The sequence below is a fragment of the Plectropomus leopardus genome, chromosome 2 (assembly GCF_008729295.1).
Source record: "Plectropomus leopardus isolate mb chromosome 2, YSFRI_Pleo_2.0, whole genome shotgun sequence".
In the NCBI taxonomy this organism is placed as follows: domain Eukaryota; kingdom Metazoa; phylum Chordata; class Actinopteri; order Perciformes; family Serranidae; genus Plectropomus; species Plectropomus leopardus.
In genome coordinates, this window is record NC_056464.1 from 39,584,044 (window position 1) to 39,610,251 (window position 26,208).

General features: G+C 38.5%; 1 protein-coding gene across 3 annotated transcripts; it reads right to left on the reverse strand.

Moving 5' to 3' along the window:
- Positions 1-1,570: 1,570 nt before the first annotated feature.
- On the reverse strand, positions 1,571-25,518 carry smpd4 (sphingomyelin phosphodiesterase 4). 3 transcript variants are annotated; one of them, XM_042510802.1, is made up of 20 exons: positions 25,430-25,518; positions 24,965-25,053; positions 23,756-23,842; positions 21,404-21,540; positions 20,240-20,315; positions 19,548-19,656; positions 18,926-18,978; positions 17,976-18,127; positions 17,257-17,389; positions 15,954-16,025; positions 10,076-10,165; positions 7,237-7,391; positions 6,959-7,049; positions 6,086-6,183; positions 5,685-5,848; positions 4,550-4,755; positions 4,128-4,358; positions 3,372-3,503; positions 2,798-2,926; positions 1,571-2,366 (listed from the first exon to the last, which is right to left on the reverse strand). In XM_042510802.1, exons 2-20 carry the CDS (start codon positions 25,001-25,003, stop codon positions 2,046-2,048), a joined length of 2,475 nt encoding a protein of 824 aa, XP_042366736.1. In that variant the 5' UTR covers positions 25,004-25,053; positions 25,430-25,518; the 3' UTR covers positions 1,571-2,045. The 3 variants fall into 3 exon arrangements, with proteins under 3 accessions (XP_042366736.1, XP_042366728.1, XP_042366743.1); XM_042510794.1 differs by having other exon boundaries at positions 10,028-10,165; XM_042510809.1 differs by lacking the exon at positions 10,076-10,165.
- Positions 25,519-26,208: the final 690 nt, after the last annotated feature.

Below are 26,208 nucleotides of genomic sequence, written 5' to 3' on the forward strand. Positions count from 1 at the left end.
GGACTTGTAGTTCTTAAACGCAAAAAAAAAAAAAATAACTTTTTTTCTTCAGTGTGATGTAGTTCATCAGCAGTGTAAAAAGTCTGAATACAGCTCAAGATCAGTTTATATGATTTTAATTAATTCCTCTTCCTTTTTATTGTATATTATGTTTATTTCTTATAAACTTGCTTTATGTTGTTTTTGTAATTTACTTTTTATTGGCATCATACAACAGATATACATATCTGTCGCAGAGAAAAGGGAAAATTAAAAAATGTATGTGAAATTAAGTGAAATAAATGAATAAATAAAATAAAAACAAAAATAAAAAAAACGTCATAATATTAATAATGATTAAAAAAAAGAAAAAAAGCTATAGACAGTTGAAAGTGATCTTTTCTTAAATGTCCAAGAAAAGCTCTTCCTTCAAAGAGATTGTTTTATGCTTTTTATGCATATTTACATTTTTACTTTTGTTGTTTAATATTTCTTTTATATATAATCAAAAATGATATATATATTTATATATTTTTAAAATCAAATTTAAAATGTTCTTTAGACAAATCCTCTGTTTCTTATTGAAGCATCGCAGGTGAGCATAAAGGTAAGTATATGTGATTATTAGGGTGATGTATGTTAGTTTTTTTAACAGGTGCAACATTAAAGTATATTGTTCAGCTGTAGGTTTAAAGTTTGTAACACCAGAAATGTGGACTTGACTCACTTTGACAAAAAGAAAATAAAAGATGGATAAATGAAATTGTATAAAATGAATGTGGTGATTTAAACCAAATTCATTTAAATATATGACAATTTCATACCTTTTTAGGCCTATTATCAAATTGAATTTAGGACTTAAGGAGGCAGCAGATAAACCTGAGATCTGCACATTTCCAGTTTATGAATAAATCAGACCAGCAGATCTACGAACCAGTGCAAACAGTTTATTGAGTCTTTTGGACAAAAATGCTTTCTGCTTCCAGCGAAAAACACTTATTCCACTGAATCTTTTGGCTGCATCTGTTTTCAGATGCTGGTTGGAAAAAAAAAAAGTCCTACCAACAGAGCAACAAAGCGCTTTGTATTTAGTATTTACAGGTTAAATGAACCACAAATTAAACGGCATCAAAAGTAAGAACAAAAGAGCTGCCAGTCTTTGCCGAGGTTCCTACACGTCCCGTTTAAAAATCACGTCCCTTTAGAAAGTCCTGAATATCTGACGGGTCGGTTTGATGTTCAGAGAGAACTTACATGATCAGCCGAGAGAAACAGAATCAGGAAGCAAAAAAAAAGCAAAAACATTTCTTTAAAGCTGCAAAAATGTGTAAAATCTGGCAACTATTTTTATAATCGACTGATTATTTCACATCATCTTTTGAGTAAAATATCCAAATATAATCTCATTTGAGCCTTTGAAACCTGAGCAATTAGGTCTGATTTCTGTCAAAAATATGGCAAGAAGCCAATGAACGACCAAAGAAATGACCCCAAAAATATGGCAAGAAATCAGAAAAAAAGTACAAAAAAATTATTAAAAAAAACCCAAAACCAAACAAGTAAATGCATTTAAAAATTACAGTAATTCCGTTTTCTTTTTTCCCTAGCTTTTAAAAAAAATTTTTTTCTAAATCTACAAATTTCTTGAAATTCGTAGCATTTCTAACCAAGTTGGTCTTTGTCTTTTTTTCTCATGTTTTTGACAGAAATCACAACAAATCCTCTTAGGATTCAGAAGTTTAAATGACTGTAAAGGCTTATGAAAGCAGCACCATAAAAGCGATGTTGCTTCGGGTTTCAAAGGGTTAAGTTCCTCAAACGTGAACGTTTGCTGCTTTTTTCTGACTTTACATTATGATGAATTGAATATTTTGAGGTTTTAGACAGAAAAAACAAGAAATCTGATCACATCTATTTGTGCTTTAGGAAACGGTGATGGCCATTTTAAAACAGAAAATGATTAATCGATAAACATGTTTTATTCAAAGCTGGACTCGAACTCAGTGTGTGTGTTCGTGTGTGTGTGTGTGTGTGTTTCAGAGGTGTGTAGGAACCCCGCCGCTCGGCTAGTGTGTTTTCAGTTTGTCTCCAAACAGCGTCATAAAGAGTCCGTACAGGAAGCCGCCGGTGAGGATGAGCAGCGTGCTGGAGACGGGGCCAAACGACAGGAGGGCCCCGAGCACGTAGAGCAGCAGCAGCAGCAGTAACGTCCGGTAGCTCGCCAGCGGGCGCAGGCTCAGCCTCGGCTGCCGGTTCCTCTCTAAGGTCCGCCGGGTTACCGGGCTCTGCCTCAGTTTGGCGGTGGAGTCCGTATCCGCCAAGTAGTGACGACCCAGGCGACCCAGGAAGTCCGTACGTGAGCAGAGAGCATTCATGTGTCCTCCGAACTGGGAACCAAAAACATATTTAAATTTAAATTACTGTGAAAGAGTCTGTGGTTTATTCAGAGTTTCAAATCACGAGCACTTTCCTAAATCGATTGTTGGTAAAACAGTCGATGAATCGAATGACTGTTATTTGAAAATGCATAAAAACGTATTGTTAACTTATTCATTTTAAGTTTAAACATAAAGTGGCCGATTATTAAATAATAAAAAAAACAAAAGGAAAAAATGACAAAACCATCAACATCCACTGCAATGCAGTTATTTAAGGAATTAAAGGAAGCTCAGTGGGAAAAGTATTAAAGGAAATTAAAGTACAACTGTTTTTAGAAGTTTCTTATATTCAATAAATGCAACATGTTCACATGTGAATATTTTATTGTGGTAATAATCCAATATTGACCCACTAATCACATATCCAGACAGCAGCTCACCCTCTCATTGACCACAGAAGAGATCTTGTAGAAAAGTCTGACCAGCAGGGCGCTCTCATAGCTCCTGATGGGCTGCAGCTCTGGGTCTCCCTGATAATGAATGTCAAACCTGCGCAGTCCACTTATGATCTGCACGCACACGCACACACACACACACACACACACACACACACACACACACACACACACACACACACACAGTTTTAGTCATTGCTGATTGGTCCACAGTTCTAAAACACGCCCTCTTCGTCTTGTAGGATAATTTGAAATACGAAAAAACAAAACAAAAATAGAGTCAGAAATGGGCGTAATGGGCACATATGGATGAGATAAGATACAGCTGGGTATATACAATTTGCTATCATACTAATTATTATTATTTTTTGTTATCACAAAAAAATAAATAAAAGAGCTCCTCATAACCGTTTATAACCTCCACGTGTGACGTTTTGGGCCCTTCTTCAGACATCATGTCTGTTTTTGTATGTAGTTTTGTTCTGTCCAGCACTGAATATTTAAGTGCTTTTTTCCTGAGTGCGCTGCCACACTTTGTTTTCTAATTTGAAGTACGAACCTGACTCCTGCCCAGGTCGGTCAGGATGAGTCCGTTCTCTCCCTGGATGCAGTCTGGCAGCTGTTTGCAGTTTCCGTCGTCCTGGGACGAGCCCAGGTTAGATATGAGCTGAGTCAGCTGCACCTGGTTCAGCTATGAAACACAGAAATGTAAAATTAACCCGATAAACACCAACAGTCAGGATGTTTAACACAGAGGTGGCGCTACAGAGCTGCTCCTATGCCCCTTCCTTTTTGCATTTATACACAGAACCAAATGACGACATCATCACGCCGCTTCAGTGTGTGATTTTAGACAGTATACCGGTATCATGGAAGCAAAAGAGGTGTGACATTTAACACAACAGCCTCTAATGTGACATAAAACACGCTGCACACTGTCTGCAGCACTTTATAAACTAACAAAAGGCAAAACATGTCAATCAAAATCATTTACCGTCCCTGTTTTATGACGGCTGATCTCGTCCCTGACTCTGAGGGTAACAAACTCCCCGTTTCCTAATTTGGTAAGTGGGATTTAAGTCTTTTTAAGAATTTTTTGAATGCCATTCGGAGTGAACTTAAGTCCAGTTTTACAATTAGCTACCACAATCGAAGAATAAAAATAAAAAAAATATATATATAAAAAATTCAATAATTTCCAGAATTTAAACCCTTTAAATACCAGGCTTAATCGTTCACCTTTAGTCCGTAAAATAAATTGTCTTCACTGAACGTTTACTGGAAAGAAAACAAACGACAGTCGAACTAATCTGACCTTGAAGATTTGACACAAGTTCTCCAAAGCTCTGTCCAGGAACTCGTGAGTCTTTTTCAAACACTCCCCGCTGTCCTCTGGCTCGGCCCCGGGGAAGGTGTTGTTGGGGTCAGAGGAGCCCATCCCGAACCAGGACAGGAACGAGTTGTTGGCCGCCACCTCGTTGGAGTGATCCGATATCCTCTTGGCCGTCTGTCTGGCTTGTGCAATAATCTGGATTAACTTCAGGACCTGCAGAACGGCCAAAAAAACTTCAGACTTGGAGTCACCGGGATACAATTTCAGTATGAGCCCCCACTGACATTCTCATTAACCATTTTGTCCGCCGCCAAAGTAAAACTGAGAAGAACAAAAACTTCTGGGTGGAAACAGATAACCAAAACTTAAATCTCAAGAAAAAAAAACGTGGTGGCCAAACTTACGGCTCCTCTGAGCTCAGGGCCAAACATCTGTTTGTACTGGCAGTCCTGGCCCTCCAGAGCATAGACGTGGCTCTTCACCCTGAACACCACGTCCGTCACCACCCGTTGCCGTGACGACAGGTAGCTGCCTCCTTGGCTCGGCGTCAGGTAGCCGCGGGGTTGGCGGTGGTGGAGGACGTGCTCTGGCTCCAGAAACAGCTGCTCTCCTGGTGAGAGACGCCGGGTTTAGTTTGGCTTCAAATCAAAGTCAGAAAAATGATGAAAAGCTGAAGTTAAAGATTATTAGATGAAATTTTGTTTTCGTGTCGCCCAACTCTCGTAAAAATACTCAGCGTTGACGAATGGACTGATGTAATATACAGTATTTATATAATAAAGAGAATGACTTTTAATTTGAGAACCCAAATATATACAGTGTTTCATGAATCAGACTGGACTGTGTGAACAAATATCAGAAACACATTTTAGTGTAACTGTAGCAGCCGCCTGTTATCTACATGTGTACGTTTTGCTCCAATTCCCTTTTCTATAGAACGTATTTTTTTATGTGCCTCTCTGATTTTATTCTATCCTTATTTTATTTTATTATACTGCTATTCTATTTTCTTTTTACTACCTAGTTCTTATGTTCATTTTATTTTATTCATTTCATTTATTTATTTATCTATTTTCCCTTTTTACATGATTGAAAGGTCTTCATGTTCATTTGGTTGTGTATTTTGTGTTTTCTTTTATTTATTTGTATGATCATTTAAAAATCTATTTTTTTAAAAATGTGAAAATTACCTGTCACATTTTTCCACAGTACAAGGCGACGTCTTTAGATTATTTTTATGATCTGAACACAGAGTCAAACCCAAAGAACATTTTTCCATTCTTTCTTTTGACCAAAACATCCGATCAGCAGTAAAAGCATCATTAAGTCACAGCGCACTGTGAGCCAGCTGTGCATCAAACAATGATAAACGGCAGAAACGTTGCTGAGTTTTTGACCACAAGAGAAGTAAAGTTCTGAGGCACAAACTCAAGTCTTTACCAAGTTTTTATAAAAGATCTACTTTTTAAAAAACAAACAAACAAACAAACAAAAACATCTTTGACCACAAGTTGTTGTTGTTTGCATTTCTGTCCTCACCTTTCTGGATCATCTCGGCGAGGTTCGGCTGAGCGAAGACTTTGGCCACCCTGAAGACCATCAGTGCATTTTTGGCGTTCACCAGATCCGTCCTCACGGCTCGGTTCAACAGCACCTGGAAGAGCTTCGTGTACATGAGCAGGTTCTCCTGAACAAACGACTCCCTGTGAAAAAAACAGAAATGATGTCAGAACCAAACCGACCTCAGTCGATACATCCTCGCCCAAATAATAAATCACCTGCGTCTCATCTGGTCCTGCAGCGTGACCACAATCATCACCGTGCATAACCACACAGGCCATTACACCGATTCATGTCCGTGTTATTCAGTATTTTCTGTTTCACTTATGTTTGCTGTAAAATGAGGACCACTGCATGCTGCATGAAGATATCAGACTCACCATTTTTCAGGTACGGTTCTGTTTTGGTCTGGCGGAGGATTGGTCTTCTCCCCCGTGTATCTCCACGGCTGGATGTAGCTCAGCCACGTCTCCAACACCTGAACACAGACGTGATGCACGCCGTTAACAGTGAACTTCATGCTGAACCACTGTGTGTTAAATAATCCTTCTGCAGTTAGAAGGCTCAACCTCTCACTTCTGACCACAGACTGCTTGTCGAAGTAACGGCGAAATTAAAACTGACGACCAAAACATTGTTTACTTGACAAAGTTTATTGCAAGTAACAGAAATTTTTTGTCTCATCTATGGAAGATTTCCGTCTACACAACTGTGCACAAGTTTTTGAAGGTGTCCACGTTTAAACTGGTATCCTTACAGTGATACTGTGTGAAAGGGTGCATCAACTGAATGGCACAAGAGGAAAACAACTTTTAGGCTGAAAATGTTTAAAAAGAAACCAAACCGGAACAAAAGACTGTGATATGATCGGCCCCATGGTTAAAAATGCATAAATATTGTGCACTGAACAAACATTTAAAAGCAACACTGGCTTAGGATTAAGACTTCACTCTGTTTACGCAGACTTTTATTAGACTTATTTTCTCAAAATTTAGTCCCATATTTGTTAAAATCTTTTCCAAGATGATTTATAACCTTTTACAGGTGAGATATAACAAGATTTAACGGCATCATTACTTCACAGGAGTGCCTAAAGTTTGTACCTTCATTTTTTAAAAATGTCTTTGATTGCATGAAAAAAAAGTAGATCTTTAAGTTAAACTTGTGAAAAAATGGGAGCAAAAACTGAATTGTTTCATAAATTTTTGTTTCAGTTTAAATATAAATAAAATATATTTTGGGGTGAGACCTACCGCTCTGAAGGAGGCGTCTAGAGGCCAGTGACCGAAGCAATGCTGGAGAAACAGGTACAGCTTCTGCTGCACAAACCGCTGCACCACCACTCTGTGAGGAAGAGGAGCAGCAAACATCAAACCCTCCGGAAAAATCAAATTTATGCAGAACGTGTCATCGCAGTTTCAACGGCTCTCAGAGCTGTTCATCGAACTACAGCCGGTGTTTGCTCATTTTCATCCATCCACGCCGCCACCGCAGCGGCAAAGAGTATAGCAGCGCGCATCATGAATCTGACCTCTTGAACTCCTCCAGCGGGCTGGTGTGAGTGTGCGAGTGCGCCGAGGGCGAGGAGGACAGCTGCTCGGGCTTCAGGCTGTTGGAGAAGGCGTGCAGATGTTTGACCAGCAGACGCACCACCAGCACGTGCTCCTCTGACGGGCTGAAGGGTTCCTGAAGAGACAAACAGTCACAAAGTGCTACACGGATACACGACGCCCCGTCATCTCAATCGGCGCCCGCTTTCTGAAGCAGCCAATCATAATGCATCCCAGTGCAAAAGCAGCCAAACTGCCACCAAAGCCTCAGCGCATTTTCTGTTCGACAGAGCACGGAGGTCTCACGCCGTAATCTGGTTTGTCCAGTCTTACAGGGAGAATCTGGACCTGGTCTGCTCTGTCATTTTGATCTCAAATCCTAAAAATAGTCTTGAAGTCACTGCTGCTGATACTCAACATCTGCTCTGATTATTTCATCTGAGCATTCATATATAGAGTAGATTCTTTTTTATTTCAACCTCATTCTGATGTCGACTTGTATGATACATTTGTGCGATTTGCTCCGACGATTCACTGGCTCTTCCCTTTGCAATAAGCTCTTATTTTTGGATGGTGCAAAACAGGTCATCTTAAAAGAGTGGGAGTCTTTGTCACCTGCCTGCCTCAGAAAGTGGCTGAATGACATGGTTTCCTGTCTCCATCTTTGGTTAATTCAGTACATTCTCTGTCTGACTCTCACGCCAAGTTTAATAAGATTTGGGGCTCTTTTATAGAAAATATCAGGAGGGAGCAGCAGTGAGACTGACACAAACTTATTCTAAAAGACTGATTTTTAGTCGTTGAGCTTCTTGGCAGAAACGTTTCCTGAAAGTTTGTGTTGTTGTTCACCGGCGTGCGCCTGGATTTGTTCTTTCAACAGTACATTGTGTCGTTGATGCGTTAACCACCTAACGCGCATCAAGATGGTCTTCCTGTTTGATTAAAGACGATCGAAGCAGAGCGGACACCGGCAGAGACTGAGAGCGGAGCAGACACCGGTGAAGACATAAGCGGAAACAGAGAGCTTTGTCTCTCGGTCCGCAGCGCCGTCAGGTCTCACTGTGCAGGCTGGTCAGCAGGTCAATGATGAAACAACAGGGGCGCTGAATTTAGGATTATTTCTTTCTTTATTTGTTCATTTGTTATTTTAGGCAGAACATGAAGAAAGGGCGCTAACAAGCGCAGAGAATTATCAGATTTTGTTTTTTTTTTGAGTGCGTCCAGCTTTGCCCCTCCAGCGTGTGGTGCTCTAGGTGACCTCCGATATCTCCTCCGCCAAGGCCCGCCCTGAACAGTATATGTCCTCCTTGTTCACTGATGATATAAATAAGTCGCTGAATGTTTCTCCTGACGCGTTTTTTTAAAACAATGCCGCTGAGAGGCTTCGAAAAGCAGCTAAATAGCGATAAAGTTGACACGTTAGTGTCCTCTCAAACCAAGGGCAAAATGGGCGAAATCACAGCAATTAATGCTTATAATTATTGGTTCTATACATCGGCCAAAAATGTTATTATCGGAATTGTTGGTATGACGTCATAAGTCCCGTTATCGTGCATCTCTAATATAAAGTACACCTGATATATTTTTGATACTGGATGTGAATATAAAATATTTAATAAACAGTATTTTTCTTAAGATTTAAAAAATTCAATCATTCCTTTTGCAATAATCACAGCTGTGATTTAATAAAATATAACGACCTCATAAGATTTTAATTAATGACACGCAGTCAAAGGTGGGACCTCAGTGCTCTATCAGCTGCTTCCAGCAAAGCTGCTTTCTCAAAATGATTTCATGTTTCCTCCAATGCAAGCAAACCCTTACCTTCCTTTGTGAATTTAGGCCATGAATTTAAAATATATATATCTAACACTCAAATGATTTTCTGACTGGCATGTAAGATGATGATTGTTCAAAATGTAGTAGTATCTTTTGCTTTCTGCGGAGGAACAGTGTCAATAGAAAGAAACATTTATCACCCATGTAAACATGTAAAGCAACAAAGCATACCAGTGTAAAAAAAAAAAAAGAAGCATGCCTTTAAAAAAAATAAAACACAACCAGCTCAAGAGAAACAAATTCAAAACGATAAAGATTTGCTCAAACTCTAAAGCTTCATTCCAGGATTACTTTTTCCTGTCAAGGATACTTCTCCATAGAGATTCACAACTTTCAGTCAGACTGGAGGCCTCATAAAGGAAACGTATAACATAATCTCTGGTTTCTCAAATTTTTGATTAAATGTAACACTGCTGCTTGTGGACCCCTTTATGAAAAGCGCTTTTCAACAGTCAGCCAAACATCATTAAACCTGGATACATTTTAAAGTCGAGCTTTTAAAAATGAAAACTGAATTCTGCCTTGCAATTGGTCAGACGGGTGTTTTGGCAGAAACTCCACCACTGTGGATATCTCGGGGATATTTTAGGTTGACTTAAGCACAGCGGGGGTAAGTTGGGGCGCGTTGTCCATCTCTATATACAGTCTAGGGTTGGCCTGCAGAAAAATGAGATCCCTGGGACACTTCACAGAGAATTACTGCCATTTAACAATGCTGGATTGTCTTTCATAATTTGGGTTGTGTGACAACAAACTTTGCATCACAATTTATTAATCACTCAAACCTTTTAGTAGCCAACCTTTTTCCTTTCTAGAAAGCCAAATTCATTCACATAACGGCCATTTGTGTAGTACATGAGTAACGATGTCTCACCGTGTGCATCAGTATGAGAGAAGTACCCTTGACTCTGACCGTAACTGACTGAGGTTTACCTCCAGGAGGCCCCAGAGGGGCGGGGGTGAATGAAAAGGTAAAAGTACTTGGTAGGTGTGGAGGGTCCCAGAGCCTGGTGGGGCGTAGGGTTGGCACGGCATGCTGGACATACTGAGGCGGTACTGCAGCAGCGCCAGCTGTTCACCCGTAACCACCAGGAGGGAGAGGAAGATGAGGAAGAGGAAAGACATCGACAAAAGGTGGAGGAGGAGAAGTGAAAAGAGAGGAAGAAAAGGGGAAAAGTGAGGATAAAATGAGGAAGAGGAGGAAAAGGTGGCAGGAGGAAGGTAGCACATGAGAACAGGAGAAAAGGACGCAGCGAAAAAGGAGAGTGCAACCAGACAGAAACAATTGGCCAAAAATATTCAGGAGGAAAAGAGCAGAGAGCAGGAGGGGAGACAAACAAAAATAAAAATTTGACTGTGGGAACACAACGCTGTAACTGCTGGGGGGGGGGGCTTTCCTAAACTCCAGACAGAGCGAGGACATGATCGTAGGGATGGGAATCATAGCTGCTAAAAATATAGTTTTTGTCCATTAAAAACTTAATTATTTCACTATTTTGTATTACACACATGCAACAAGAAGTCAGCAGCCACGACGGCAGAGCCATCGTGGACTTCATGACTTCCAGTTTGATGGTTGACAATTTTAACTGGTATAAAAGTGACTGGACCAGCACATCCACAGCTTTGAGAATAAAATATAAGAGTGTGAGTTTGATGTTTCAATCACCATATATACAGACGCATGTGATGATATTTAAAAAGAACTTCAGCTTTTCGTCATTCCCATCCCTTAAGTTTAACATCATTAACAGACTGAACCCGACACTGTAAGATTTTGCTTTGCTCCAAAAAAACTGTCAAAATAATGAAAACTGCCCAATTGTGTTTACAGACGTTGGGCATACAGAAAAGTGTGCGTTTTACACAGCTGGACATACACTGTGCTATTTCAGCACGTTTTAGAAATGTTGTTTTACGTCGATCTCCCACCGTCGGAGAAAATGGTTGATTGTTGATGAATGGTGATTTTAAGCCGAAGATCACCGTTTATGTGCTCACACAGCAGAGTCTGATCGTTAAGTCATGGTTCGAAGCTCACGCTGTCCGTTAGGGCTGCCTTTTGAAAATCGGAGATTCGAATCTTCAGTCGCAGACCGATCAGTCTGCTGAGACTGCTTCAAGTCAAACCGTTGTTTTTTTGTTTTTTATTTTTTTGCTCGTTATTGTACTTCTGGGGATATTTTGATCCCCAGATCTTGCGGTTAAACGCCCGTCATGCCTCTTTGGATGGCGGCCCTGTAGCGCCATCTCTGTGTAAAAAGGGCTTGAAATTCATCCGTGCCGTGATTGGTCCTCCAAACGCTGCGCGGCAAACGACACCCAACGAAGCTGACATTCAGCCCGACTCTAAAATGATTCTCAAGGATCAAAAAATCACAGCAAAAACGGACCCAAATCATGTGGTGTATGCCCATCTAATCCTTTTAAAACAAATGACATGTTACACTATATATACAAAGAGCATCTCTCATTTCACAAGTGTCTTTAGTTTGTGCCATCCCAGCTCAAATCAACGAGGACAAAATCTTACAGTTCGAGTCCACTCTTCACAGGAGGAACAAAATACAACACGATAACTCAAAAAAATGGTTAATACGTTTAAGGAGGATTAGCTTTTAGTACATGGAGGCGTCACACGACAAAATCTGTAATGATGCAGGTCATCTGTCAGCATGTTACACGAAGAGTTAAAGGGCGACGTCACTGTTTCCTCTGAAGCCTTATGGAGCAGCAATGGAGCTCAAAGTATTGAAATAACTTCTGATATTTAGGAAACATAAACCTCAGTAACCAGCATTTTACAGCTCAAGTTTCTGAAACGTGAGGATTCACTGTTTTTCCTCTTACATCACATCAAGTCAATATCTTTGGGTCTCTCGGACGAGACATTTGAAACTGTCATCTTGTATATTTCAATACTGTTTTATTTTACAGTTAGTTCGTTGTTGCTGGAGCGTTTGGTGGGGAGAATTTATATTATGCACCTGAAATTTTTCAATAAATTTAAGCATTTTTCATTGTATTTTTGATGTTTCATGGACCAAACTATTAATTGATTAAGAAATTAATTGTGCAACTAATCAATAATGAAAATAATGAGGATGTTCCAATTCTGTTTTTTTCCTTCCTGATACAGATGCCTGACCTTGTGTATCAGCTTAGACCAAAGACTAATCTGATACCAGAAAATTTTCAATAAATGTGAGCATTTTTTAATTGTTTTTTGATGTCTTATAGACCAGACTATTAAATAATTGAGAAAATAATTGTCTAACTAATCAGTAATCAATATAATGGAGATAGTTCCATACCATTTTTACCAAATAATTGAGATTATGCCATATTTTTCTTTACTGATACAGATTCCTGAACTTGTGTTTTTTATGTCCTATAGACCAGACTATAAATTAATTGAGAAAATAAACTAATCATTTTAATGAAAATAATGGAAATGTTGCAATACCATTTTTTCTCCCTGAGACTGATTCCTGAACTTGCGTTATGAGTGATAGAGATTACAAACCCAATACCACTGTGTGAAAAAGGAATTTTAAAAAAATAACAAAACAGCTGATAGTTGCGGCCCTAATCTAAACAACTGACAAAAAAACTGCTGCATAAATCCTGAGGAAACAGTGCTGTTGGGTGTAAAAGCAGGTGTACATCACATGTTGGCATCACACAAACCATGCGATCAGCTGAGGGTCAAAGTGTAGATAAGAGAGGGCAGGTATGACGCAGGTAAAAGGAGCAAACACCACCAACATAAAGTCTCACTACCATCGCTTTTGATGGGTGGGAAACCTCCATTATTAACTTTTAACACATAACCAAACTGACCTATATTAAATATGACATTAACACATGGTCATCATAACATATTCATATGAAGAAATTGAACCTTTGCCTTTATTTTGATGTACTGTAGCTCTAATTTATGGACAATTTGAGCAACATATTGGATGTTTTTAAAAGTTCTGCAGTGCTGTGCTGCTACAGTAATATTCTTCAAAGCAGCACCATGCATGGTCATTTCATATCCACGTTTTTTGTGTCATACAAACATTATATCAGCAGTCGGAAACATTATGCCGTCTTTGGATATATTCGGTACAATTACGTAATGCTACAAAGAGTCGAATTAGTGTGTTAGTCCGACTAAAACTGGACGATCGAAACTTGACTAAATTCTGAATTCTCGAAATTAGACCATAAAATTTGGCTCAGGTGAGGGACATACAACTTGAAAAGGTAGCATTTAATACTTTTTTCAATAAAAAGTCCCACTCCAGCCAACCCCTCCTGTGACAGAGTAGAGTCGCAGAGCAGCGACACAGAGCTGAGTGATGTCCTGCTGTGGACGGAGCTGCAACAAAACATAGTTCAACCACCTAAAAAAAGTCAATACCATTTTAAACACTGACTATATTTGAATGTTTTCTCCTCTTTAGCTTCCACAGCAGCTGATGGAGGCAGCGGTAGAGCAGCATCTCGCCGTTCAGCCGAGTAAAATGATTGTATTCTCAGTTTGGCATTTTTGATAAAACGGCCTCAAATCCTTGTCGGTGAAAGCTGTCTGACAGCGAGGCGAAGTGCTGAAAATAGTCTAAATATAGTATACGCTCACACTGATACTGATTTTTTTAGGTGGCTTAAAGCTAATCAATGAAGGCAGAGTTTGCTCAGTGCCGTTTGATTATGTTTACGCGACTAGACGCAGTGGTTTTCTACCCCAAAGTTATCGTAAATAAACAGTTATGATTGTGATTGGGTCGATATCATAGACTGAATAAATCAAATAAAATTAAATGACCTAAAGTGTGCGTATAAACATAGTTTGATTTAATCAATTTAGTCAAATTTCAGTCAGACTAACATGTTGACATGTATTCTAAAAGTCCAGTTTTAGTCAATAATAATTTGACTTTGTCTACCATCATGTAAACATACTGTCTGATATAAGATCCTCTGACAATGATGAAGAGCACTGCATTTAAGGATCAAATCTTGTGTGCACCCTCTGCAGGGAACCCTTCACCGTGCTGTGGCTTTATGATGGTGTTTCACACACTCGGACTCGAGAAACACTCCGTGACGTGGACATGCCAGCATGCAAAGGATGTGAAAGGAAGCAAAAGCACTACTACTGGGAACACATGCCAAATTCCTTAATGCAGTAGTTTAACTCTGCGGCTACTTATATATGATAAAAGGTATTTTCAAACTGTGATGCTTCTGAAGCCAGGAACAGGGACGCCTGCTGTGCATTCACACTGTGAGCAGCTCAAGAGACCTTTTAACTCCAGTCAGCTGATTCCTGTCTGCAGCTGCAACTTAAAGTGATATTTTAAGGTGCCGTTATACGAAGTACTTCTGCACAAACAGTGCATTACACACAGCAGATATCAGTCGGCCCCCAGTTCGGAGAAGCAGGCAAGAGTATCGCCACAGAAGCTAAGTGCTGTACTGCTGCAGATGGGGAACAGCAAAACATATATGATAAGTTAAGACAAGATAATCCTTTATTAGTTCCACAAAGGGGACATTTGCATTGTTCCAGCAGTAACGGGATATTAAAACAGGGTAAGTACAAGATAAAAACAGAGCAAAAACAACAGTAAAAATAGTTTTAAAAAAATAATAATAAAAAAGATGCAAAATTAGAAATAGGAATTGAGCAAAAAAAAAGTAGTAGTAGGCAGGCAGTGTGGCCTGAGTGTCAGCTTCTGTGGCGTTACGCCTGTCTGCTTCTCCAAACTGGAGCTGAACCAACCAACATGTCCTGTTAGCGATACAATGAGACTTTTGATAAGTACCTCATAAAACTCCACTTCTAAAAATCCAGACTATACTTTCAAGTCATCAACTGTTGCCTATCAACAGGAAATCATACACTTTTGTGCAACATGCTGTTTATTTTAACCCTTTGACACCTGAGCAATTTGGCTCGTTTTCTGTCAAAAACATGGAATTAAGGCAATGAGCAACGGAGGAAGAAAGAACCCCAAAAATATCAAGAAAAGTAAAGAGTACAAGAAAATTACGAAAAAATTAGTAAGCAAACAAGCAAAAATCAAGGCAAATAAGACCTTGAAAATTAATTAGAATAATTCTGTAATATTATTTTAAATATGTAACTATTATAATTATATTTTCCTTGGCGTTTTTTCTTTTTATTCTCTAGACAATTTCCCTAGCTTATAAAAAAATCCAAATCTGCTTATTTCTTCAAATATGTGCAACATTTCTTACCAAGTGGCTCACTGCCTTTTTTCCCCACATGCTTTTTTAAAGAATTTACCAATTTACTCTGGGCTAAAAAGTTTAAATAGTTGTAAAAGGCATCTGAAAGCAGCACAGGAAAAGGTGTGTTGCTCCAGATATCAAAGGGTTAAACTCTTCTGTATGTCGAAATGTGGCTGCTTGCAGCGTGACAGAAGATGTAGGTGAAGTTGTCCTTCAATAGTGCATAAACAATATAGTTTTTACTAAACTAAACCATGAACCGTTATCTCCACTATGTTCATCAAAGACTTTATCCGAGCCTGGATGTTTTTTGAATCTACCAGCCACCGTAGCTGGTGCACAATTTTACTAAACTTAGTTTTAAAGTAGGACCTCCTGACGGCAGCTGGTCAGGTGCAAAGAAAGTGGCTGATGGACAAAAATACCAACCACAAGGCTGCTGGACAGAGCCGTTTTCCCACCCTGGGCTTGAGATGAGACAGAGATGGTGGAGGTGGAGGAGGAGGGGGGGAGGAGGGGGCGGGCGGGTTGTGGTCAGCCAGTCAACAGCCAGCCGTGCGATGCTGCAGTGTGGAGGAGAGGAGGAGTGTGAGGGGAATATTTCTCTTACCTTCACCTGAGGAGACTGCAGCTTCTGGTACATCTCTAAGGAGTAGTGATGGAGCCAGATCTCCACAAACATCTGAGGATAAACACACACACACACACACACACGCGCGCGCAAAACCTTAAACCTTAGGGCCCGCTTTGATATCACACACACACTCGTATCGCTCTGCGGACAAAATCAAGCTTTAAAAATATTATACATTATTATTATTTTCTATGTTCACTTTTCTATGTTTATTTTTAAAACCAACATCAGTCCTAACCATAAATACCAAATATGTGTAATAATATTTTGTCATGATGCCACTATGTTTGTAGATGGGGGAAAAAAACACAAAAAATGAACTATATTCAATAAAGTAAATGCTAAGTCGATTTTTAATTTTATTTTACTATCACAGCCTGGGGTGTCAAAGACTAGCTGCAACATTGGTTTTTAAACATTTCTTTTTCTTTTGTGCAGTGTCACACACTCACACTCACACCACTCTGCACACACAATGCAATTTTCAAAATAAGACTATAAAAGATATTACTTAATAATATTATTTTCTACTTTCATTGAGTTTATTTTCTTAAATGCAAGGTTTTTTATCATGATGCCACAAACACAAAATATTAATTATTTTCTATATACTAAATGCAAAGTAGATTTTTTTTGCTGCTGACAGTCTTCTCAGCAGCTACATTGACTGTGACAGGTCACCTAGTGGAAATAGCATGTATTTCCTCCATATGCCAAATATGGTCAAAATGACCTCATCAGGTGGAAAATAGTCAAAATGACAAATTCAGAGTCAAAAGCCCAGAATGACACCCAGAAATAATACAAGTCCTGTTTTTCTGCTCTGATGGCTGTGGGATCAAAAATGTCAGTTTGAATGGGTTTCAATGGAGCATTTTTTGACCTGAACAGTCTGAAGTTAACTATTTAGTTTCCACAGTGTATTCTAGACTTATTGTAGGAGCTGAGCTGCAAATTCCCTGATTACACTCAAATACACAATATTTTCCAACCGTATGCCATACGCATGAACACGCATAAAACACACCAAACAGTCCCTGTAAGGGTTAATTCCATGCAGTTTAAACAGTGCAAACATGCATTTTCATTTTGTTCATTTAATTTTATTTTGGAGGGATTTCAGTGAGTTTTTTTTTAACTTCATCTTTTACTTTAGAACATTTTGTGGCTCCCTGAAACAAAATGCAAGTACATGAATTTATGAACCATTTATTGCATTTTAACATGCTAAGTTTGTGTAAATGGGAAAAACACTAACCCAGTTTGATTTGTGGCTCACCTGCAGCAGTGTTTCAGACCTCCAGATCTCCTGGGCTGCCGGGTCTGCGTTTACTGATGGTTGATGGAAGATGTGATGTTTCAGGAGACTGGGGCTGTGAACGCCATAACCAGCGAAGGAAACACTGGAAGATCTGTTAACATGAATATAAGAAGACAGTGGCATTACAAAACATTTTAAAATCATACAATATTTTGTTGTTATACCGGGTCAAACATGAATCAATTCAACATCCATTTTGAAATGGAAAAGGTTTACTTCTGCTTGCAAAAAAGCCCTCACAGGGTGCTGGTTACTTTCTGAACCCTCTCAATACAGGAGTAGATAGATAAAGCAAATTATATTTATATTATGGAAAAGATTACTTTCTCTCTTTGGCTTTAGAAAAGTGTGTTCACTGGGCTCTGTACAAAGTCAATACAAAAATATGTAAGACTTTTACAGGCAGATTTTGCGGAGGTATTGGGAAAAACAACCCCATTATGTCGTTCTCTTCTGACTGCTTTTCTATTTTCCTAAAATATTCCTAAAATAGCTGTTATGTGTGTCTCTCTCATGTTGTACAAAGTTCTTACATTTTTGAAAATCTGAACTGCAGGGGAAATTTAACTGTACCACAAACTGCTGTCAGGGTAAAAAAAAACAATAGTTAAAAAAAAGTTTGTTTAATTGCAGCACATGAAAATTAAGTTCATCTCTTCACATCTTGTTATAAATACCTGGGTGAAGGTGCAGTGACAGAGCCCCTGGAGTCAGAGTAAGGCGAGGGGGGGACACTTCCTTCACTGGGGAGGAAATATTTGAGGTAAGTGTCCACGAGCACAAAGTAGGCGGTGTCAGTGGAGCTCCCATGTTGGCCTGGAGGGTAATTCTGCAAACATAAAGAGGAACAAATGATCAGTTTTCCCTCCGACAAATCTTATCTGCCATAAGATTGTATGGGCTCATTTTCAGATTGAAGCATCAACAATGTGCCAGGTTTAACAGCTTTAACAAATTGATTCAATTTCTTTCAAAAACATGGGAATAAATTAAATGAGGAGCTTGGCAAGAACTGGCCGCAAATTTTTCAAAATTATAATATTTTTAGGAACTTTCCTTTTTGTTTTACTTTTCTGTTTTTAATTTTATATGATTTATTTATTTGCTGCTAATTTTCTTGCTATTTTTTTTCCTCTTATTTACTATTTTCAGATTAAAGCACCAATAGTCAGCCAGCTTTAACGGCTATAACAAACTGGTTCGATTTCTTTCAAAAACATGGGAATAAATTTTTTAAAAAGGGGGTTAGCAAGAACTATTAACTTTAGTCTGGCATGTTTGATGATGGTGATTTTGGGGTTGTTTCGTGTTAAACAAAAAGGCTCTTGTTCGTTCACAAAGACACTATCTCTGAAGGGATCCTTTCCATAAACTGTCAGACACCTGGAATAACAATATGAGTCTGTCAGTGACAAAAACAAACACTTAATATAATATAACTCAATATAAGCTGGTGTGAAGAAGCCCAGAGTGGTTACACTGCAGCCTCTTTCACTGCTGACAGCTGCAGTCCTCTCACTCAATACTGGAACAATTTCAAAAACTCACTTAGACACAAAAACATGGAAAAATACACAGACGTCACCCTTTAACCCGAATATCACTGATGGTGTTTTGATAAACTCACCTTTGGCGTGATGAGACAGTAGGCAAAATTGAACATGAAGAATTCAAATGGATCTGCGAAACGTTCAGGAATAATCAAACTGCACAAACAGGAAAAGTCTGCTCCCTCCCTCGGCTTGTATGAACCTTCCTGTTGTCCTCGCTGTCTGACAGTGAGGACTTTGTTAGGAAAATCATACAGTAAACTTCTACAGCTGTCTACTTTAAAGAAAAATTCGACAAAAGATTACGGCTGCAATGATTAATCTATAAGCAGATTGGCGGAGACATTTTTCTTTTTTTCAGTCATTTCTGAAGCACAAACTGTGAAAAAACACTACTTATTACCTAAATCAGGTTTCTGCAGAGGAAAGATTTGCTGCTTTTCTTTGTCTTTTCTGAAACTGAGTATTCATCTATTAGTCAGACAAAGTAAGCTATAAATTATATGCGGATTAACTGACAATTGAGGTAGCAAAGAGCTGACTCACTGTACAGTAAACAATAATTATCGTCATTATTAGCTATGAGTCTGCACAGGGTTTTGTTTAATAAAGGCTTGACTTGTCACAGGAAATCCCTCTTGAATACCATGAAGAGACCCAGACAGACGGACAGATCTGCGTTTGTGTTGGGAAGGATACTGAGAGCGAGGTTCAGAGTCAGCAGACCAGAGAGGGGGAACTGCAGCTTGTTGTGAAACAGCGGACAGTCTGGGAGAACTCCCTCCTGGATACACGCCTTCACAGGACCCTGCAGGACACGCCAAGAACCAGAAATCAGGCTACAGCGTCAAAAAAGAAACATGTGGACCCAACTGACATTTTCTCAAAACAGACACCAGAAACAAATCACCAAAACGCAATAAGCAGCTTTTTTCTTGTTAAGTTGCTCATTACCTCCTTTCAGTTGTTAAACAACAATTTGCTCAGGTTTTAAGGGGTTAACTTTATATGGAAGGACATTTTTAAATGTCACTTTTTAAAATTTCTCTACATCGTACATGGCACACATATCGATTGAGTCAAAACACACTTAAAAGATCATATTTTGCAGATCGATTTACTGAATGCCAACCCTCATTTTCGCTTGCAACAATGCGATGCAACATTTAGCTCTGATATTAAAATATGTCACATTTGATGCAGATACTTTAAAGAGGACAGAAATTGTTGCAGCCTTTGAAATCCTCACTGAGTATACAATATGCTGTAGCTAACTAACTAGCTAACAACAAGCTTTTAGCTTTTTTTTTTAATTTAAAAAAGCTGTTCAAACACACCTCACAAAAACTTACTGACTCTGATGCAAACACTAAAGAGACAGATGTTCTTACCGGGAGATAATTGATGGGTATTTCATATTTGTACTCTTCAGCTTGAAGTTTATACACCAGCTTCATCATCGGCCCACTGAAACAAAATCAGATGTAAAAACCATATAAAAAAACATACAAAAAACATATTATAAGTGTTTTGTTCTGCATCTTAACATATTTCAGGGTTGCCAGCTCTCATGCTTCTGGCGTGTGACACACGCTTTCAGCGTCAGTCTCACGATCTCATGACACCAAAGCAAATCTCACGCCAAAACACTGCGACAGCCGAAGTGTTGAACAATCATGAGATGCAGTGAACAACTGACTGAAGAATACAGCCGATTATTTGCCAGCCGAGCAGCCGTTCATTAGCACGGATCAAACAGCTGATCGCCCGACAGCGCAGCGCGGTTAGAGAGAGACAAACAGAGCGGAGCTTCTCCTCAAAGCACCAAAGTGTCTGAATGAACGAACAGACAAATATTCAGAGTGGAAAGTGACTTCTTTACACTTCTAAAGACTATTTCCTGTTAGTTTCAGGTTTAGTCAGACTTTGGATGAAGTATTTAGAGCGCATCGCTCCGTGTCTCACCCAGCAGCTCGGGCTGAGCTCTCATTATTATTACCAGGGGCAGACGTCATGAGAGTAAATAAGGAAAAAGGTCGGGAACCACTATACATGGTCCAGCCATATACTAGGTATATATCTATATCTATATCTATATCTATATCTATATCTATATCTATATCTATATACTTGTTTTTTCTCAGCTGAAGCACTATGCACTATGTCTGTTTCATGCCTTTCCTATAGATACACAGATAAACCAAGAAGGGAAGTCATGGATGAAAATAAAAACACAGAATAGTTTGTCCCTCCCAAAAAATCAACATTGAAAATATTTTACCTGACAAAAAAAAATGGTTTACATGAAAACAGTGGAAAACAAAACTGCACACAGTTTAAAATCTGTTCAAAAATACTTTGGACTAAATGTTCAGTTATTTTTTGTTTTAGGGCTATATTTTTTGAATTGGGAAATTAGCTTGGTTGTACGGTTCAGTAACAAGCTCAATAGTCTCAAAATCTAACATGAAAAAGAATCGTGATAAATTCGTGATCCTGCCTTTAAAAAATCGTGATATGATATTTTTGCCATATCGCCCACTACGGTGAACTACCTGGGGTTCAGAAACTCCATCACGATGTTGTACTCGTTGCTCCGCGAATGCAGGAGTCGCAGGTTCCAGCCGGCGATGATGCCGTCCAAACTGCCAAACACACTCTCCACCAGCCAGGGGAAAATCAAGTGCAGCTCCTAAATGAAAACACAAATAAAGACTTAATCATAAACTGGAAACACATTTTAACACATTATAACGCCTGCCGTGGCAAACAGCTCAGCTCTAACGACCAACAGTGAAAATCTTCTTCTGTGGTTGAACTGTGGACAACGCAGCGCAGAGATGCACTGAAATAATACGCAAACTTAAAGGTCCAGTTTAGCGACATCTAGTGGTGAGGACTGCAGATCGCAACTTCTGTTAGTTATAATTTCTTCAGTGTTAATTATTCTCTCATAGCAAATCAAAAACAGCAGACCGACGTATCAGAGAAGCAAAATATCTGCTGACTTTCTGACTAACCAACTAACGGAGTCAAAGGAGGCTTTACAATACCATCAGGATACTTTTAGGCTATAATGCAAAAGATGACACACAAGTCAATATTTGAAATCTCCTCTGAACTACGAAAACACAAATATGTTAAATGAACCACAGTTACAAATAAAGTAGCTACTGTCATAAAATAAAGTTACAGAAACAAAGTTTCATAAAATACTTTTATAAATGTTAAAGGACGTAAGGTTAAATGAAGTTGTACTGTTACAGTAAGTTTAAATGTTATAATTACACAAAGCACTATCAGATGAGGTAAGAAAATAAACACAATAGCATAATATGAAATGATACTTTTTTTTATAGTCAGATGATATATTTCGTCATATAATACATCAGACACAGACTGTAACACGCAGCTGCCTCACAGTCATCTTTGTGTCACACACTGAAGCACCAACAGCTGCTCTCCAACAGAATAACTACAACAACGCCGTCACATGCCGACAGGAAGCATCATTTATTATATATTGTGCTATTTTTGTCCACTAATGTCTGCAGCACATAAAGACTCGTATCACTGGTTGTTGTGATTGACATCTGAACACAAGAAAGTCAAACATGAGGGTTACAGACCCCGAATCTCTAATGTAACTTTATTTACTGTCAAATGTTTATGCGTATTTTAATTAAGCTTTTTTACCTTTCTTTTTTTGTTTTTTTAATTGTGTCTCTTTTTTCTAATAATTTCTTTATTTTCTTTTTCAGTAGATTCTGTAAGGCCTATTATATTGTGATATGTGTGACTGAGGTGCCGCCAGGGGTGAGAGTCGTGTTGTGTATTTTTGTGTTTTCCACGTTAAAAAAAAGAAAAAGAAAAAGAAAGTCCAACATCAGCATGAATTTCTCAAACAATACAATTCAAGCTTTTATGTCGGATTCTGCGCAGATCGTTTGCGTGTAAAGTACATTTCACAGGCCAAAGTTCAAATGTCCTTTTTAAGAGAAGGTGAAGACGCTCAAAGTGAAACTCAGGAGTACGTGCAGCTGTCTCCTCTCACTGAAGGCATTAACATAAAAGGTCAGGCCTGCCCTGCAGTGTCCACTGAAGAGACAAACAGCTGACTGGGTCTGAAATACCGCGTCACGTACAAATCCAAAAACATTCTTTTGCAAATAGCCCAATAAGCTTGTTCAAACACCGTGTGGAGCCCAAACAGAGTAACCATACAGCTGCTTCACAGTGCATATTAAATGCTGCACTGCACTGTGACTGCATGTGTTGTTTCAGTGTGATTATTAGTAAAAAAAAAAAGCTTTTTTTTTCAAATCTGTTAAATATTAGCAGCCATTTTTATATTACATCTAGTGCACCAACAAAGCCATTTTAATCAGGATTCCACACATTTTCAAGGACAAAATTACAAATCTTTTCCATGAATTTTCAAGGACCCATAATATTTTTTTTCTAGCCCTCACTTGCGTGATGTTTTTCAAACATATCAGATTCAAACTATTCAAAACAAAACAAAGCTCAATAACTTTCTAAACTTTCAGTGATTTTTACTATTTCTATGACTTTTCCAGGCCTGGAAGATAAATTTGAAGAATAAATTTGACGTCATGTGACACGAATAAACTTATGAAGAACAAAAGTTGTGATTTTTGTAGCATGTGGGATTTGGTGCTGTCAAGTTCATACATTTTTATGGTGCTTTTTTCATCTTAACAACCACTCAAAGCAACAACAAAAGCACAAAAAACCACTATCCAAACAACAAAAATTATACATAAAATGTATAATAAATCTGATCATCATCCCACAGACTGACTTCAAATACAACAGTAAAAAGTCCATCACCTTTTACAGCAAATGACACAAAGAGAAGACGGTAGTGCGAGAGTCAAGAGTACCTTTGCGGGATATTCATCGATGATTTTCACGAGATCTTGGCATCGCTGGAGGAGAGGTTTGGTGGTGGCATCTGCTTTCAGATTGGCCTGGAGGAACATCACAACACATTTTGTGAACCACAAAGTAAAGGAGATATTTTTTGCAGCAGGGTAATTGTAAACAATTAAAATGGGGGTATAACTTTATAACATGTTTTGGAATTTTCTTATTGTTTCTATTTTTTTGGTCTCTGTTGTTAATTCTGCTTTTTCTTTTTGTTTTGAACAACTTCAGCTTCGTCCCTCCCGTCTCTTGAGGCTGAGCAGCAACATTGTCAGAGCTGATGAATTTATTATTTATATTTGTCAGGACAATTTCTTCGTCACCTTTGTCTTACTTCATGCAATGTGTGGTACATTTCTTGCCAAGTTGGTCATTTTAATTTGTTCCTGTGTTTTTGTAAGAAATTAGTGCTTGTCAATGTACAGGATACATAGTGTTATTGTGATATGAGACCACATACCAGCTGAGATTTTGGATATGGTCATATCGTGATATGAAACATCTGTTGTCTTTTCCTGATTTTAAAGGCTGCAGCAAAGTGATGTAATTTTATAAACTTATCAGACTCTTCTACTTGTTCTAATATTTGCGTTCACCCACTTAAGTCATTAAATCCACATTGCTAATAATAATCAAAAATGTCATTGTGTTTATATTTTGTCCAAGTACAAACAGTCATTCCTAAAATTTGTCACAGTATCAATATTTGTGTATTTCGTCTCATTTGTGAGATTTGATTTTGTTGCCCAGTGCAGCATTTATGAAGCTTTTGAAGAGGGCTCAAATATTGTGATATATACTGCGTCCCGTGATATGGTCCATGAATATTGTGAAATCATTAAAGGCCATACTGACCAGTCCTATGAGAAACCAAACCAATTTTCTCAGGTTTCAAATGATTAAATAAACTGCAAAATAATTAAAGTAACACAGAAAAACTGATGCCCAGTCAGGTTTTAACGGGTTAAGTTTCAGCCTTAAACCCTTTCGGTCTGCATTTTTCTGTTCCTGTATTTTAGGTAGTTGAGTTGCTGTTATTTATTCTTCATTATGTGCATTCATCTTGGAAAATTGTCAACAAGGACCCCAAAAAATGACCACTAACCACCAGCTGACCATGTTGATTCCCGGTTACAACCTGTAAACAATCGCGCTGAGAGACTCACCAGTAAGAAACTGGGCTGTTGAAGTGTTTGAGCAGCCATGTAGGACCGTGTGTTGTCTTCTGGTGGTGTACAGTCCACTGGGAGCCCACCTGGAGGCGGATAACACACAAAACTTTTAATTTCCCCAGTTAGCTGGCGATGCCGCCTAGCCTAGCATTACTTTGCTAGCCCCTTTAGCAGAAAAGCACAGTCGGTGATCACAGAGACAAAAGCACGCAGTGGACACAGTGTGATAACTGTATGTTTTGTTAATCCGACAACAAAGTGTCCCATTGAGAGGACACTCCGCAGAGACACACACTCAGACCGGGCAGCTGATTAGCACGAGCCGGCTAGCCGGAGGGAGCTAACTAACTTAGCGAGCAAAAAGAGACCTAAACTGACGGGAACTGACTGAAAGTCACCCACAGCCGCTCAAAAACACGCCGAGTAAACATTTACAAGCTCAAATCAACAACTTTGTACCTTCACCGCTGACAGGAGTTTAAAATTTCGGCTACTTTTTCATCAGGCGCGTTTCCATCAGTGTGGTTCAAACACGACCAGGCGCTGACTTCTTCTTCTGTGGTGTTTTGGTTGGTAGTCATATTGATACACATTACTGCCACCTACCGGAGTGCGTTATTTACTCCAATATGCATTTTCACAATAATAATAATAATAATAATAATAATAATAATAATAATAATAATAATAATAATAATAATAATAAATACCACATAAATACCACATGTAACCATGGTTTAAACTGATGATGACGGTATTGAAACAATAATACATAGATGGACACATGCTTTTTTCCTCTGCTGCGTCCTTTCATCAGTACTTAAATGCCTGAAACCTGACAAAATTGGTTGGATTTTTTTTATAAAACATGAGAAAAAGATAATGAGCAACTTGGCAAGAAATTTCCTGCAAACAGTGAATAAAAGGTGCCAAGGAAATGTCCTGATAACTTTATAATTATATATTCAAAGTATGTAACAGAAAAATGCAATTAAAAATAAAATAAGTAATAAATAAATAAATTGAAAAAAATTAAAGTATAAATACATAGTCCATAATAGTCTGTAGTACATAATCTAGCCTTGAAAAATAAACCAAAACACTGTGCAAGTGAGTACAGTGTAAAATAAAAATAAAAAAAAAATCCTCAGGTGTTTTTAATTTTTTATTTTACAACATTTTGTGGCTTATTCACATACAGAAACACAACACAATTTCATTTCTTGATCTCAAAGCTT

What these genes read in the sequence shown, in the direction of transcription:
- smpd4 (XM_042510794.1), bottom strand. Translation starts at nt 25,003, where the DNA reads ATGGCTGCTCAAACACTTCAACAGCCCAGTTTCTTACTG. An exon ending in CCGCTGGAGGAGTTCAAGAG is followed by an intron (nt 7,050 to 7,236) that starts GTCAGATTCATG and finishes TCTTCCTCACAG; the next exon opens with AGTGGTGGTGCAGCGGTTTG. An exon ending in CCGACCTGGGCAGGAGTCAG is followed by an intron (nt 2,927 to 3,371) that starts GTTCGTACTTCA and finishes GTGTGCGTGCAG; the next exon opens with ATCATAAGTGGACTGCGCAG.